Here is an 18,108-nt window from a genome sequence, read left to right as displayed (position 1 = left end):
CGAGGGGGCACTCACCCGCGGTGCCTCACCCACACACGCGAGGGCACTCAACCGCTGTGCCTCATCCACACACCGTGCCTCATCCACACACGGTTCCTCACCCACACACGCGGGGGCACTAACCCGCGGTGCCTCATCCACACTGGCCGTTTCACTCACACACACGGCCTCTTCCACACACGGTGCCTCATCCACACACGGCGTGCTGGGAAGCACGTACTCCGGCACCATCGCCACCACACCAATCACACACGGGGTCGCTTCCACACACGGGGACGCACTCACACCTTGCACCACACACACAGGGACAACCATACTGGGGATTCGTGTCCCCACAAGGGTCTCCGGGGCCTCTATACCCCCCAAGCTCTCCGTGCACCCGTCCACAGCACCCGTCCCCTCAACCTCGCAAAACACGACCGAACTCACCTGGTCGTGACTCGCCTTAAGGGGGCATACTCCCTCCCCTCGTTCCTGGAGGAGGCCATCCAGGTGCTCGCACCGGGTCCCTGCACGCTCCGCGAGCTCACCCCCCAATTTTCTCTCCGCTACCTCTGTGTGTGTGTGTGCGTCACTTACCCCGTCTTCCTCGTGTAGTCTCTCCTCTATGGTTCCCTTCCCGGCTACCGTCACTGCCAACTCTTCACCCTTTACCTCCCTTGTCTCAACTATTATTTCTGTTGTCGTCACCTCGTGTCTCGTCTCACACGTTTTGGTCTCCCCATTTAATTTTTCCCTTTCGGTCATCGTCACGACCCTCGCCCAACACGTTCCACGAATTATTTTTTCACCCCCCTCCACCGCGGGCCTGTCAGCCGTTGCACCCCCACCCAGCTCGTTTGCTCCCACACGTGGAGTCGCCATTCCCAGCTCCCTGGTCACGGCCTTCATGCCCGCCTGCAGGCATCGGCCCATGTTCTGCGTCTCACCCCGTAGTTCTTTCATTTCTTCCCTCATTTGCTGTGTATTCGCATCCATCGTCGTTTTCACTTCATTTGTATTTGTATCCATCTTTTCGTTCATTTGTTTGTTCATGCCTTTCATTTCGTTTTTCATTTCATTTATATTTGTATCCATCGTCGTTTTCACTTCATTCATTTGTTTGTTCATTGCCGCCAGCATGGCGCATAGCTGGGCCATGTTGGATGCACTCAGCTGAGCCGTTTCGGCAAGGGTTGGGGAAGGGTCTTGGTGGAGAGGGGGGGGGGAGGTGTCATACACCGCGGCCGCTGCCGCACCCACCTCGGGCCCTGGGTTCAGTTGGGCGAGTCCGTGTTCCTGCACAATCAACATTTCCTGCTCGGGGATTCCATCCTGGACCATGGATCCTACACATTCTACATCCATTTCTAATACCCCCGGCTCCCGCTCGCCTTGAGACGCCATCTTGCTTCTCGTGAAGGGTTAATTTGAATCGCTCGTAATTTGGAGGGAATCGGGGGTCGCTTCTCTCACCCCTGGACCGATTCCCGTGAATTTAGCCGGAGACAGGAGAGCCCGTTTTCCTGTTCTCCGATACCAGTGCCGCGAGGAGGGCGATGAATTTGTATCGCACGACCTGACACCAGTGTTGCGGTTTTCGCGCCCGCCGGCGTGCGACGGCCACGTAACTCGAATCGCGGCACGTCGCCCACCGGACGGACAATCCAGTCGTGACCCTCTCGGACTAACGCCGGGAACCAGTCACGGGTGGACCTTTCGGTCTCACCGCGATCGAGCCAATCAGCCCCCGCGTGGGATAGGGTTGCTCGCCAAATTCGAACTACCTAAGTACCCACGCGGAGGGTAGACCGGGCGATCGCACCTCGCCGCAGGTCGACTTCGGACACGGGCCACTTAAGCGACCCGTTCCGTACTATCAGAATAACCGAGCGGTGTTATCGTCGACCTCGACGGTTCGATTAATTATCGGGCGTATTCAGCCCACTACCAACCCTTTACGTGAAGCAAGATGGGGATTCAAAGAAAGAGATGACGAAGCGAAGCGGGAAACAGTTCAACAATAAAGCACATTTATTCTCGGCACACGGGAAGCACACAAATACAATTCCACCAAATGCACACAAAAAAAAGAAAACACACTTCCATTTACACAAAAAGCAAACATAAAAGTGAAAACACAGTGCAGAGCTAATACCGACTACCGAGCACACGGCAACACTTATACAATTCTACTTCACAGACGGCGCCGACAACACATACCCAAAACCAAGGAAAAGAAATCCCCCAAGAATGGGGCAGGCCTGAGGCCGAGACCGGGTCGGGCCTACCCGTCTGGTGATGAGACGCGGAGCGGCGATGGCCCCGCAACCCGCGGGCCTCGTGGACAGTGCCTGGCAGGGGGTGGGAACGGGGCCCCCTTGGTCGCACTATCTCAGCGCGGGGGGAAACAGGAGGGGGTTGCTGATGCTCGTGGTATAGAGGATCTTTATTATCCCTGGTGTGCGTCTCCACCTCGGCCAGGTCGCACTGCCGGCCTCCCGCGGACGTGCAGCTCCTGGCACCGACGCGAGCACCCCCTCGTCCGGCTCTCTTCAGCTTCTCCAGCCACTGCAGGCTTCGGGCTCCAGTCTTCCACACTCGTCCCCTCCGTTCCGACTCCTTCTCGTTCTCGACTCCTTCTCGTTCTCGTTCTCGTTCTCGTTCTCGTTCTCGTTCTCGTTCTCGTTCCCGTTCCCGTTCCCGTTCCCGTTCCCGTTCCCGTTCGCGTTCGCGTTCGCGACTCTTCTGACTGACGAACACCGTCCTTTTATCCCCCCGTAACTTCGCCTTTGACCCCCTCCCTTTGACCTTTCACCTCGCTCCCCATTGGCCCGAGAAAAAGTGGGCGTGAAGGCTTTTTGATCCACAAATTTGCATATATCGATCGTTCTGGAGGCGGGGCCAAATCGCCCCTCGCTCACCGATTGGACGGCAAAAAGTGGGCGTGTGTCGTTTTTGATCCGTTTTTGAAGCACAAAATCCGTGATTTTGTACACGCTGTTCGACGCGCGTTCTGCATGAGTCCAACACCGGTACCCACAGCGGGGCAAGAACGGTGGCGATGCTACGGTTGTGAGGTGTGCGTGAAGGTCGTGGCGGTTGTGGTGAAGCGGTGGTTGTGGTCGGTGGTTGATGTTGTGGTTGTGATCATGGCGGTTGGTCCAAAATAAAGATAGTAAAAGAAAAACGGCTATCCTGAAGAGTCGCAGCTCGCATAAATGACATGTATTCCCACTAGACAACGGGTTTGGGCCTAACTACACATGCACTTACCGAGATACCTCACCTAAGGGACCTGAATGGTGGTTTGCGAATCTGGTAACCACAACAATATATATATATATATATATATATATATATATATATATATATATATATATATATGTATATATTACTAAAACTCTCATCTTGTATGTATTTTCCCAAAATACAGCCAAACCGTACACGATAGCGCAAAAATTTTCGAGCCACCTTACTCATCATTCACCTGTGGTGTGCAGTCTCAAGTTTCGTTCAAGACGGACAACGAAAAATATTTAAAAAATCAATTCCCGATTCAGTCAAGTACTCTTCGGGAGTATTTGATCAATGCAAACAACCCCAGTGGTATAGTTCGCTGGAGCTATCTTTTTTTTCATGAAATGTTTTTTTTCATCAACCGCTGTCACAACGGGTTCACGGGTCATCGTGTGTGTATATGTGTGAATATATATATATATATATATATATATATATATATATATATATATATATATATATATATATATATATATATATATATATATATATATTCAGATATTTATCTGCTCTTTCAGATCCACAACCACCCCTTTCCTGTCCAGGACACAATCTTCGTGTTGTCTCCTCCTCATTAAGATTTCAACATACAAGCTTACTGCTCACCTCCAATCCATTGTCCCCCCCCCTCCAGAGAGATATAATTGCCTCCCTGAAAGAGTGCAATCCTGATCTTCTGTCCAGGGTTTTAAGATTGCATGCACTGCTATTTCCTGTCATCTTCGACCCAACACCCTGAGCCTTGATACTCCTGTTCACCCTCCCCAAACCAACCAAGCTGTGAATTTCAGGTTACTCTGCTGGCTTGTGTGTGCATTTATTGATGGTATCTAGTCTTGGTTTCGTGCAGGAATTATGGGCCGAATAGCTTTCTCCTGTGCCAACCATCCTTATTTATCCTTGTATTAATCATCATACCTTGTTCTTGTGATGTATGCATCCTCGAGTACTTTTAACCTTTGATACGTTTTGTTCACGAACATTCATCTCCCATGCTGAATCTGTTTAACCACCTTTAATAAGAATGATGTTCAATGGTGAACAGTTAAATTACAGTCGAATGATATTAATTGCCTTAAGTCTTGTCATCTCCATCCATTCGATGTGTCCCTCTCTTCAATATTCCCTGTGTTTTACAAGGATGAAACATAATGCTAGTCCAGTTTGCAACATTTCCTGATTTCATTTTTTTTGTTTTTTTATACTCAGCAGGTCCCTTGTGTTTGTCTGGCAGAAATACTCTCAATCATGTGCTTTTTGTTTCACCTTTTATATACGTGGTGAAAGCTCGTGGAAGAGTTAGAAAGGGTTTGAGCAACTGCATCTTTTCTTGTGTGTAACAGAGAGCATATTCTGTCAATCAGACAGATTTTTTTCCATGAATTGTTTGTTTAAAGAAAATTTTCAACAAAAGTATGATGAGTTACTTGACACAGGGGTACAAATGCATTACTTTTGTCATAATATGATTTCTATTTTCATTTCAGCTGCTTTTCTATCTGAGGAAAGTTCGTTTTGTTAATAACATGGGAAATACTGTATATTTTGATCATAATGGTGACCCTCCTGCAATCTATGAGCTTTTTAACAAGCATTTGGATGTTGATGGAAAGCTGCACACCTCTGCTGTTGGAATTTTCAACTCATCAGCTTCTCAAGGGAGGAAGCTTGAAATCAATGAAAGTGCCATACGGTGGAATGGGGGTACAGGAGTGGTAAGTGCAATTACCTTTTCATCAAATTAATATATTTTCACTTAATTTTATGGAGCATAAAATTCAGTGGTAGTGAACAAAAAGTATGGATTTATGGAAAATAATGATTGGTTAATTTAAACAACTCTGATACAGTCATTTAATTGCAGCTTTGGATTCTCAGAAATAGCTTGGGTTGAAAGAAATTTCAAAATTTCAGAATAATCTTCTTTCCTTCCCAGATGTATGATTAGTCACGCAATTATGCTTGTTTTGCTTTGTGGTGCAGCAATACTTCCTTGATCAGGAAATGGAAGATTTTCACTCCCTTGAAATTCTGGACCTCATAAACAGCCAAGATAATTTATGGGCAGATCATATATCAAATCAATTATCCAAAGCGAGCTCCAGAATGTGTATCTTTCACCATGACAAACCTTTCCTCCGTAAATCTCAACTTCTTACAACTTACATGGCCTGTGCTTGTATCACAATGAAATACAGTACTATCTTCCACGATGCATTGGTGTCCCACCTCACACTCTGCAATCCTGTTTGCTGTGTAAATAATTCGTTTCTCCCCCTCCCCCCCCCACATTTGAGGCTCAGGGCCAGTTGCTCTTTCATAACAGAAACGTTATTCATGTCTGTTTTACAGCATGTCTTTTCTGATCTTGCCCCCCTGTCATTGCCGGATTAAGCCTCGGCTGGCCCGAAGGCACATTTTGAAATTTTACAGAATGGCCTGAAAAATTTACATTGGATCTCGAGCTCATGGAAATGGACCCCAGACAAAAGATGAACTGATTCAAGAACAAAATATTTACTACAAAAAAAGACAAATATTTAATGTGAAAATAATTTTTGGCCCAAATTTTTGGCTGGCCCTAAGGCACATGCCTTGTCTGCCTAATGATTAATCCAGTACTGCCCCCTGCTTTTTCAGATCCCCAACCACCCTTTTCCTGGTCAGGACACAATCTTACAGTAACCCCATCCTCCTTAAGATTTCAAAATACAACCTTACTGCTCACCTCCACTCCATTATCCCCCAACCCCACCCCCCCCTCAGATATATGGAATAGCCTCCTTAAGTGAGTACAATCCTTATTTTCTGTCCAGCATTATAAGATTGCATGTGCTGCCATTCCCTCTCATCTTCTACCCGAACCCTGAGCATTTATACTCCTATTAACCCTTTCCAAACCCAACGCTGTGAATTGCAGGTTATTCTCTATCCTTATTTTATTTTTTTCATGTGATTCCATTTGATTGTGCTTTGAACACAATCATTGTGATTCTATTTGACTGTGCAGTTTGTGTATAGAAAGAATCTGAGAGTGTGTGATTTATCAGGATTCAAAGACATATTCCATGTGCTTGACCAGTTCATGATTCATTCAAGTTCTGCAGAGAGGAAAGAGACTGCTGACAGCCTATTTGGAGGATGAGGGATGTAATTGCAGAGGGTAATGTCATCAGCAAAGAGATAAAGAGGATTTTCTTGAGTCAGAAAAATCGTTGATGAAAATTTGGACTGGGCACAAGACACTGCCTTTGATACTCCATACCTTGGCAAGAAGAAAGATGTGAGGATCCCGTTAAGAGTCTTGCATTGGTTACACAAATGAAGGAAGTCAGTAAGCAATGTATTGAGTTAGCCTTGGATCCCATAGGCAAAGTTTGGGGAGCAGGGCATGGTGCCAGACTGCAATGAATGCTCGAGATATGTTTAGAGAGACGACCCTGATCTTATGTCTGAAATTGAGGGCCTCCATATATTGTCTGTGATTGAGTGATATCAGAAGGAGCGTGTTCAATGTAGAATGACCAGGCCTTAATCCGAACTGATGATCTGATGATGGATTCCATCATCTTACTCATGATTTGAAGTAAACAATGTCTTTAGGTAAGGGGATCAATTCTTGCACCATGTTTATGTAAAACAATGATGTTTTCTGACTTCAAAGCAGACTAAAGTTGACTGAGGGCAAATGTTAGGGTGAAAAGAGAAGAAAGAGGATGTGCAAGAGCAGTAGAACAGGTTCTTCAGACCCCTGCGCTGATTCTATATTGAGCAGTTGCAGAATCGGGGTTTATAGTTGCCAGGAACTTCACCTTCTCATGTTAAAAACACAGAGTCCAGGAGGAGTTGGGTGTGACTTGATATGATGAGTTCAGGGAGAGAGGGGTTGGAAACATAGCATCTGGAAGAAAACATCGAAATGAGACATTCGGCCTTCTCATAAGTAGAGTCTACTGTGGCGTCATTTGAAGTGACTGATGGGTTGGTGGGAAAACAGACTCCATAACTTTCCAACCCAGATTTCTGCCAATTTCAAATCCCCCTTCTGTAAATGGTAATGACCAACTTTCCTGATAAAGTCTCAGGTTATTCCGCTGCTTCAATTGGTTAGTCTGATCACATGACTGTGAGAGTCAACATTTCTGGTTATACTCAGAGAGCTGCCTCAGTGCCAGTGAGTCTGGGGAGTTCACTCAGGCTGACTGGTAGTGTCTGCAAGCAGCCATCTTACTTCAGGAATTGTCTCATATGTCCACCACTGGTCCATCTGACAGATCTAAAAGAGTAGGTGATCCACTTTGTGGTGATCCACTTGCAAGATGCTACAAGGTTTTGAGAAAGGAGACAAGTTTGAAAGTTCAGTCTTGAGTTTGGCCAGATGTTGTTTTCTAACTCACCTGAGAGTGGACACAAACGTTTTGGGTTTTTTTTTCAGTGATCTGAGGTTCCTTTCGGTCAGGTTTTCCTTCAAGGAAGAGAAGACAACTGTTTCAAGGTGTCTGCCTCACTGCAGCATTCAATGTATCATGGGTGAGAGGTATGATAACTGAAGACGAGATGGGATGAATCTTTGCATAAGAGGCAGAATTTTCTGCTAAATAATTCCCAGACTGAGTTAATATCAGGGGTGTTGGTCATTCGAAACCATTCCTGAAGTGAGATGGCTGTTTGCATGGGTGGGTGCGGCGGGAGGTGAAATGGGGTATCATGAGAGGGGTGGAATGAGTGCTTATTGAAGGCAAGGTTACAATTATGCCTTGAGATCCATTTGCAGTTAATTATCATGTTGTCTCAGAAGTTTTTTTCATATTTTGTGGTTTTCTGTGAAAAACAAATATTATACAATCAGCTTTATTGCAAGCACTCTCCATTTCATGAGCGGAGGAGCACTGGAGGAGCACAATCAATGATTAATGTCACACATTTACTGCCGTATAATGGAGATTGACAATGAAAATAAAGCTAAATAATGTTGTGGCTTTTTGGTGATGGTGACATTGGCTGTCTTAAAATTAATCCAATGGTTTTACCCTGTATTGAATTTGCCTTCCCAATCGAAACAGCAATTTCTTAGGAACAATAATTTCAATGTGAAACCTTTTTCATGTCGTGGCTGAGAAGATGGTGAGGAACTGCATGTGGGAGGAGATTGATTTGGTGGTTAGTACATTACATGGTAGCGACTTTAGGAAGGGGAAATAAAATATGCACTTGAGAAAGAGGGACCAAGCTTTGACCATTATGAGAGAGAATTTAGAAGTTGTCGCAGTCCTCCAGAAATAACGCTGAATTCAGACGGAAAATGATCTCCATTGAACAGGTGCAGTACTTTTCTCTTTTATAGGTCTCTAGAGATGGCCAAAGAGATGGAGATTACATGTGACCCTCCAGTACAAAACCAGTCGGAAGTCGCAAAAATTCAAAAAATACAAAAAATAAAATCAAAAAAATAAACCCAATAACTCAATATTGAATTTTTGCGACTTCCGACTGGTTTTGTACTGGAGGGTCACATATTTGTCTTGGGATCTCACACTCGCGGGAGATTAGCAAGTGAGGTTTGACCATGGGTTGGATATTGCCAGATCAAAAAAAGAGTAGATGATCCACTTTGATTAATCATTTTTGCGAAACTGACTGGGTGCGATGGAAGACCTTGGCTGCTGTTCGATGACTGGAGGAGAGCGGGAGAACTTTACAACGAACTTGGTGGCAGTTGAACTTAACATTGGCCAGATGATGTCGAGAGCTTTTTCCAGGGGAGGAAGGAGGAATTAAAAATAAACTACTTCTTTCATCAAACTTCAGCAGATAAGACATATATGTTTTCAATGTTCTTGGGATAATAATTAAGGACACAATCAAATGGAAGATTGTTTGAAAGGTGTCTTTCAGTCTGTCATGCAAGACTAAGATGAGAAACAAAGTGAAAAAGAGTTTGAAATGCATAAACAGTTTCCTCAACTTGTTCATAAAATGACTCCTCTGCATTGTAAAATTGAAAACTTAGAAATAAAGATGTGCATAAAATGACTCCTCTGCATTGTAAAATTGAAAGCTTAGGAATAAAGATGAGATCTCAATGCTGTGCAAAATTTAATTTTTTGAACAAAAATCAAATGGGTCAAAGAAAGGTTTAGCTTGGCAAGATCATGCTCTCTCTTTCTCTCTCTCTCTCTTTCTTTCTCTCTTTCTCTCTCTCTCTCTCTCTCTCTCTCTCTCTCTCTCTCTCTCTCTCTCTCTCTCTCTCTCTCTCTCTCTCTCTCTCTCTCTCTCTCTCTCTCTCTTTCTCTCCTTCTCTCTTTCTCTCTTTCTCTCTTTCTCTCTCTCTCTTTCTTTCCCTCTTTCCCTCTTTCCCTCTTTCCCTCTTTCCCTCTTTCCCTCTTTCCCTCTTTCCCTCTTTCCCTCTTTCCCTCTTTCCCTCTTTCCCTCTTTCCCTCTTTCTCTCTTTCTCTCTTTCTCTATTTTTCTCTCTCTTGTTGAGGGATTATCTCGCTGTTCGTCCACACCAGCAATTTCAATCGTATTGAAAAATATATTTCAAATAATTATCACAGAAAAATGTTGTTGCAGAAACCACACTCCGTTTGCAGTGAGTCGTGTCAGCCTGGCACACGAAAGGTTGAACGAAAAGGAGAACCATTTTGTTGCTTTGACTGTATACCCTGCACAACAATGGAATATTCCAATGTCACTGGTAAGGTAATTTTCTTGTGCGATAAATTTTATCATTATATCCTTTGGGACATGTTCTTGGTTTTATTCATTTACCTTTTTCTTTTTTTCCTCAAACCAATATACATCAAGAGATATGGCTGGATATCTCGGAGGCCCAAAATTGTTTGGGTTGACACAATCCTTCGCTAAGAGACGGTCTCGGAACCTTCACTTTTCATCATAATATCACAGCATCTCCTGTGTTTCAACCACTTTCCTTAATGTGTAACGACTTTACTTTGCCTTCACAGCCAAAGGTTGGAGGCATTATGTTGTCTGTTTGTCTCTCCGACTGTGCATCCATCCACCATCAGTTTTTATTACCATGGTAATTTGTGAACCATTATAGAGCTTTTCAACTTGGCAAAAGTATGGACTGTCAAAGAAAGAAGACCTTGTTGGCCCATCGCCCACACAGTGGGAGATGGAGTTTAGAAATCACTTCTGCATTTCTGTCTGTCCAGGCCTAAACTTTTTTTTTACCATTTGAGCTTTTGTCATCAACTTTTCAGCAAACCTTTATTATGAGAATATGGTGGTCAAATTAATAATTTGTTGAAAAGGTCAGTCACACAAAATCATCAATTTTCATCCAATAGACCTGAAATTTTAAGAATTTGCACATTGTGTCACTGAATTGGTTCACCAATCAAAATCTTCGAGCCAATTTTTTTTTTTTGATGAAAAGGTCAAAAGTCAAGGCTGCATAAAATCATCCATTTTCATCTGATTGACTTGAAATTTGAACAGGGTTTGCATATTGGGTCACTGAATTTGTTCACCAATAAAACGCTCAAAGCCAATTGCATTGAGGTCAAAGATCAAGGTCACAAAATTGTCAATTTTCATCTGCTTGACTTGAAATTTCAGGAGGGTTCGCATATTAGGTCACTGAAGCCTGTTGCTTTTGAGGTCAAAAGGACAAGGTCTCCTAAAATCGTCAACTTTGTTGTCTTTCTACCTCCACCACAGAAGGTGGAAAGAGGCTACGTTTTCATCCCTCTCCATGTTTGTCTATTTGTTTGTGTGCAGGATATCTCAAAACGTTGTGGAGGAATTCAGATGAAATTTGGTGGGCAGTTTGGGTGTGCAACAAGGTCGAATTGATTAGATTTTGGTGAAGATCTGGATTCAGATCCGGATACAAGAATTTTTACATTTTAAAAGTGATTCTTTACCATTGAGAAATAGGGCTAAACCGATATACAGCATAAAAATGTATTGCGTCTGATATGTTCTACTGGATCAGGCATTGCGTGGCAGTGGTATGCACTCTACCGAGTGCCCTTCTTGTTTAGCTGTTTTTGTGATGTTTAGCATACAGAAGAAGAAGAAGTCTGATTACAAAGTGGACATGGATGGACTTAACATTTTTAGATGCTTTCTCATTGACTTTTGGGTTCAAAAGGTCGATAGTCGAAATCCATGTGAGCTTTAATTGGAAATCTTTATTACTGCGATAACTCATGAACCACTGAAGATATTTCAACCAACCTGGGCAGAATTATAGAATGTAATCCATATGCATATGAAGTGCTTCCATTTAACATTAATCACATGTGTCCTTTACAGTGGGGGAACGAAGGTCCCAAAATTCTATTGGTTTTTGATTTCACTCCACAATGGAGTATACCAATTTTCAAAAACACAAAAATTAAGCTGAGAATATGCTCTTTCAGAATCTGTAACTGGCATTCTCAAATTATGGGGGCGAATACAGCAGGGGGTCATGTTTTTCTTGGCTACACAAGTCTGACTTGAAAAGTGGATTACAAGGCGACGGATCATTCCAGTGAATTGAAACTTTTACAGCATGTATAAAACAATGTACGGCAACTCAAGAGTTGAAAATAATTTATACATGAAGTCAGATATAGGGTCAAAGGTCAATGATGTCATGTTTTCCAGTGGTAACAGATGTTCGCATTTTTCATAATAAGGTTTATCAGTTATTCCTGCTCCCAGGTATTTTGTTGAAGATAGTTGTACGTAATATTCATTCTCTCCAAGCTTCATCAGAACAGATTCAATTATTCTTGAGTAATTCCAGTTCCACCAGAACCAAATGGTTTGATAGAAATTTGAAGTTGTCTCTTCACAGAGCACACAATGATCACCCAAGATGAGTACTCCACAAAGTGAGATAATGAGGTCATGATATGATGACATTTTATAATGACACAGAGTCATCATAATTGTGTGAATATCTGCCCATATCATGAGTTAAAGAAGAGCAGTAGCAGTTGGTAAGCAGGTTATTTGTCCGAATGGAGAACAGTGCAAACACACGGGGTAAGCAATACTGGTAGCAGGGAATCGCACTCTTTCTAATCATGTTGATTGTGTGTACAGAGATTTTATTTGTAATATTCAGATAGAGCTTGCTCCACTGGAAAGTGTTGAACGACCTGTGAAGATCAACATGTGTGTGCTGTGTCAATCTCAAAAAATCAAGCCAGAAACTAATAACAGTGAGGTCAATATCAACAGCTGTCCACACTCAATCAATCAGACTCCAACCTCTCCACAATGGGCAAGACCAGACAGATGTCTAAGGACATCAGGGACAAAATTGTAGACTTGCACAAGGCTGGGATGGGCTACAGGACAATAGGCAAGCAGCTTGGAGAGAAGGCAACAACTGTTGGCGCAATTATTAGAAAATGGAAGAAGTTCAAGATCACAGTCAATCTCCCTCGGTCTGGGGCTCCATGCAAGATCTCACCTCGTGAAGCCTCAATGATCATGAGAAAGGTGAGGGATCAGCCCAGAACTACACGACAGGACCTGGTCAATGACCTGAAGAGAGCTGGGACCACAGTATCAAAGAAAACCATTAGTAACACACTACGCCGTCATGGATTAAAATCCTGCAGCACACGCAAGGTCCCTCTGCTCAAGCCAGCGCATGTCCAGGCCCGTCTGAAGTTTGCCAATGACCATCTGGATGATCCAGAGGAGGAATGGGAAAAGGTCATGTGGTCTGATGATACCAAAATAGAGCTTTTTGGTTTAAAATTCAATCGCCGTGTTTGGAGGAAGAACAAGGATGAGTACAACCCCAAGAACACCATCCCAACCGTGAAGCATGGAGGTGGAAACATCATTCTTTGGGGATGCTTTTCTGCAAAGGGGACAGGACGACCGGACCGTATTGAGGGGAGGATGGATGGGGCCATGTATCGTGAGATCTTGGCCAACAACCTCCTTCCCTCAACAAGAGCTTTGAAGATGGGGCGTGGCTGGGTCTTCCAGCATGACAACGACCCGAAACACACAGCCAGGGAAACTAAGGAGTGGCTCCGGAAGAAGCATCTCAAGGTCCTGGAGTGGCCTAGCCAGTCACCAGACCTGAAGCCAATAGAAAATCTTTGGAGGGAGCTGAAAGTCTGTGTTGCCCAGCGACAGCCCCGAAACCTGAAGGATCTGGAGAAGATCTGTATGGAGGAGTGGGCCAAAATCCCTGCTGCAGTCTGTGCAAACCTGGTAAAGAACTACAGGAAACGTCTGATCTCTGTAAATGCAAACAAAGGTTTCTGTACCAAATATTAAGTTCTGTTTTTCTGATGTATCAAATACATATTTCATGCAATAAAATGCAAATTAATTATTTAAAAATCATACAATGTGATTTTCAGGATTTTTGTTTTAGATTCCGTATTTCACAGTTGAAGTGTACCTATTCTAAAAATTACAGACCTCTACGTGCTTTGTAAGTGGGAAAACCTGCAAAATCGGCAGTGTATCAAATACTTGTTCTCCCCACTGTGTGTGTGTGTGTGTGTGTGTGTGTGTGTGTGTGTGTGTGTGTGTGTGTGTGTGTGTGTGTGTGTGTGTGTGTGTGTGTATATATATATATATATATATATATATATATATATATATATATATATATATATATATATATATATATATATATATATATATATATATATATATATATATATATATATATTCCAACATTTGATGTGATGAGATGGAGATTCCAGCAAGCAGGATCAATTTCCATGCACATATCAACAATAAGCATGAGCTTGTAAGATACCTTATCTCGAGATGGAAGATGAAGATTCATCTGCTTCCCGAATCAGTGGAACTATTCCTCAGCTCCACCCAGCCATGCCGACTGATCCGTATATCCATCCAAGATGTAGAAGAGCTCCATTCCAAACACGATGAGGCAGACACCAATTTGATTCTCCATGCTCAACATTACTTCAAACAACAAAAATTTCATCATCAGATTGCGTTGACACAGATGTATTGGTAATTTCTACTTATCAGGTGATGGACCAATCTAATTTTATATGCAGCACAAGGCTTAAAGGTGGCATCATTGGCTGATGGTATGGCTGTGCCATGAAGCTAATTCAATGCCCCTCTGTAGGTTAGGGCAGGAATTTGTCGTTCTTTCAGGGTTCTGGTGATAGCTCACCTCCTCTTCATGAAGGGCACTCGTGACCTTTTACATCCACCATCAAATGCAGGCAGAGGAGACACCCAGTTTAACGTCCATCTGAGGAACGGCACACATTGATGAATCACCCTGCCTGTGAAAAACCTGGATGACAGATTAAAACTGGGTTGGGATTCAAACTGAAACAGATTACAGGCTCTTGTGCATACCTCTAGGCCATCCTGCCATCCGATGTGAGGTACATTGTGGAGGGAGATCAAATTATTCTGATGTTGTTAAACAAAGGAAAGTCCAAAATATATCTAATAAAAAACACGTGTTTGGGGCTCAATACCTTGGAGTTTCATCATTTACGTTTTTCCCATAAATACCTTGGGCTCAATACCTTGGAGTACTACAACTTTCATCATTTACGTTTTTCCCATAAATTTACGCATGCAATGACGGGATGTGACACTGTGAGCAGCCTAACTAGGATGACAAAAGAGAAATCTATCAATCGGCCAGCCCAAAACACTGTGTGCATTAGTTTGTTGGGCGATCCCTTCTGATTTCAAACGACGGAAGATGTTTGCCTCAGCTGTGAGAAGTTCAACGTTGGTCTCAATGGTGACTTCCAAGATGTGAAATCAGCTTTTAATATCATATCTTGGCAGTGGATAATGCATTGAATGCGCAACTGCCACCCAGCAATAATACTCTTCAATACCATATCAAACGAGCAGCATTTCAAGTGAACACATGGTAAAATGCCTTCCAATCTCAGATGAACATTCTATCACCTGCTGTGCATGGATGGATGTTGAAAGACGGTGCTTAAAAACCAAATATGTGTGATTGGAGTGCTATCAACTCCTCTCTGCAAATTACTTGTGGATGTAAATCATCCCAATGTGGCACCAATTTCTGTAAACGCAGAAAAACATCATGTGCCATGTTCTGACGCCTACAAATGTGACAAATTGACCTGCAAGAATAAGTCGGATGAAGAGTAGGCATATTCGGAGACAGAGGATTGAAGATTGTAAGTGGAGTATTATTGTCAGTTTCCCCATCTCCAATGCATGATATTGTGTACGAAAACCAATGACATTCTGTCTGCCCATTCAAGCTTGTTGGAACTTCTGGTAGACAACTCCTCATCACCACCAAGGTGCATGGGTATCAAGAATGTATCTTTCACTAGGATCACCTTCACTGGATTTGATGAAACATTTAGGGGATGAACGTTGAGGTGTAAGCAATAAGACAAGTGTGTTTTACTCGATTAATTCTTATCAATCACCACCCTCACCCCCCCCCCCCCCGTAAGAAGAATGTTGATCATTTACTCCTGAAAAACACTATTCAATTGGCCTTCATCCCCTTATCTGATATCATATATGACTGCCATGATTTTTTTTTAATATTTTTGTGTTTGAATGCATTGCTTTCCACACCCTGTAAAGACTCCAACACTCTGGGATTATCTGTTGCCTTGTAATCCGCTTTGCAAGTCGGGCTTGTGGAACACGCAAATGTCAATCAAGACTGCCAACTCCGATGAAAAACAAAACAAAATTGTATACATTGTCGAGGCTCATGGAAGAGCTAGTTCTAGTACACTGAATGGATTAGGATGCAACAGGACAAAAGTAATAGTAGAATGGGGGGAAACACCAACAGCAGAGTTGAAGACCAAGATAGAGGCAGACTTGGACCCATTTTTTGGCCATAAGGCCCGGAACTAGACAGCAGAGAAGGTGGTGATCAGATTCAGAAAAGGCTCAATACCTTAATAGATTGGACAAAAGATTGGCAGATGCAGGGAGTGGAGTAAGCAGAAACCACAGTGCCGGGAGCTGTAGGTATAGCTAACACTGTACAGAAATTTTGGGAGGCCTCATTGAGAATATTGTGTTCCGTTTTGGTCACCACATCTGAGGTAGCCCTAAGAACAAGTGCATCTCCATCACTACATTTACCCACTAAATTGCTACTGATGCAATTGCGAATTTAGCAATAATGACTGCACCACTCCTGAAACAAAGTTATGAAAGCAAATACTATGAAATACAAATCACTTCTTTGTTATATCGTTTTTATTCCCCTTTTTCAGGTTTCAGAAGGTGGAATAGTGTGCTCCAAGACTGAAAGTATCCAGCTCCATTGCGGTGAAGGATCACATTTCAACAACCAAATTGTGATGTTTTGTTGTTTATCTCTGTTATAATACCAAGCTTGCACACTAAAAACTCGGCTCGCCGTCACACGATCCCGATGAAATTGCTGTGGCACTTAGCGGACATGCTGACAATGTTTGGGAAGTCTTGGCATTCCATAGTACCACTTGGATTTTGCACAATGCGTATTTTTGTCATTCCCATGTGCGGTCTGTCGTCTGCTACCAACTATGTTATACTGCTATCCCGTGCATGTGCACGGGTATCGCTAGTAAATCTTTATTCTGAGGTTTCTTTTTTCATGATCGTCACTGAACCCCAGAAAGCCTTCAATTGTAGTTTGTTTCTTGTAGTTTTCCCTGGTATAGCTAAAGATCTCAGTGAGGTTCTTCTATATTACTCCCATTGCTCCAACTATCGCTGGTACAATGTCAGCATGCTTCATCTTCCAGGTTCTTTTGACTTCACTTTTCAAATCCTGGTAGTTGGTTATTTTCCTGATTTCCGTATTACTTAAACCAGTCGGTGGGTACTGACACCTCCATTAGTACTATATCTGGTCGCACTACTTTGTTTTTGGCTCACGAGTCAGTAAGTGACCACGATATTCGTCATGGGTGTGTGTCTGTCTGTCTGTTGGGTAGTCGATCCAGTCGGAAAAAAAAAAAAAATGTTTTTTTTTTGAAATTTGTTCTACCCTTATTATCAGTTTTTCCCGTCGATATGTTTGTCTGTCTGTCTGTCTGTCTGTCCCTCTGTTCGATACAGTGCTCCGTTAATACAATGGCGATTTCGATGAAACTTGGTTGGTAGGTTCATACCATGACCTAGTTGTGTGCAAATGAGAACCGTTGCTATGGACACCACCGTTGCGTTGAGAACCGTTGCTATGGACTGCGTTGAAATTTTTGAAAAATCATAAAAAAATTCTTTTTTTGAAAATCAAAAATCGGGCCATGAGCGACTCTGGGCAGTACATTCAGCCATATTGTCAAAATTTCCAGCCGGATCCTATGAAAACTGTCGGAGAAGATAGATTTTGAATGAACCCTGGTCGAAAACAAAAAAAAACAACAAAGTTTGTTATATCTCAGAGACTATGGGTCAGATATACATGAAACTGGTATGGTAGGTTCATGGTATGTCCTAGTTATGTGTGAGAAAGAACTGTTGCTATGGACCCCTCCGTTGCCTAGCAACGGCCGAAAAACCTCAATGTGGGGGGTATTTTAACGAAAAAACAATCTGCAACATTAACCCTTGAAGCTAGAATCATGAATTTTCTTGTGCTTAATCCTCAGGTCATTCCCCATCGAACGTGCCCATCGTGTCAGGTTCTATTGGGTAGGCGACTACCCATGTCCGCCTACCGGCTTTTCTGTCTGTCTGTCCAGAGCATAGCTCCGTGGGTTTTGATCCGATCCTGATAAAATTTGGGTGGGGGGTTTATATCATGATCTAGTTGTTTTCCTGAGAATGGGCATGCTGCGCCCATTATGGCAGAGCCACGCCCCAAAAACGTGTTTTTAGGGG

The 18,108-nt window shown here is 43.1% G+C and overlaps 1 protein-coding gene across 1 annotated transcript in view; it reads left to right on the top strand.

Moving 5' to 3' along the window:
- Positions 1–4,774: 4,774 nt before the first annotated feature.
- The window catches only part of LOC147035076 (extracellular calcium-sensing receptor-like), a 30,858-nt gene continuing 17,524 nt past the window's right edge, over positions 4,775–18,108 (top strand). The window contains exons 1-2 of the mRNA XM_085862572.1: positions 4,775–4,994; positions 9,853–9,976. Coding sequence (XP_085718698.1) covers positions 4,806–4,994; positions 9,853–9,976 — 313 coding nt within the window. The 5' untranslated portion in view covers positions 4,775–4,805. The remainder of the gene's footprint in view (positions 4,995–9,852; positions 9,977–18,108) is intronic.

Source organism: Eptatretus burgeri, chromosome 1, assembly GCF_056783735.1.
Source record: "Eptatretus burgeri isolate ZD-2024b chromosome 1, Ebu_testis_v1, whole genome shotgun sequence".
In the NCBI taxonomy this organism is placed as follows: Eukaryota; Metazoa; Chordata; class Myxini; order Myxiniformes; family Myxinidae; genus Eptatretus; species Eptatretus burgeri.
Note: the sequence above shows the minus strand (reverse complement) of the source record. Positions and strands in the feature narration are given on the sequence as shown.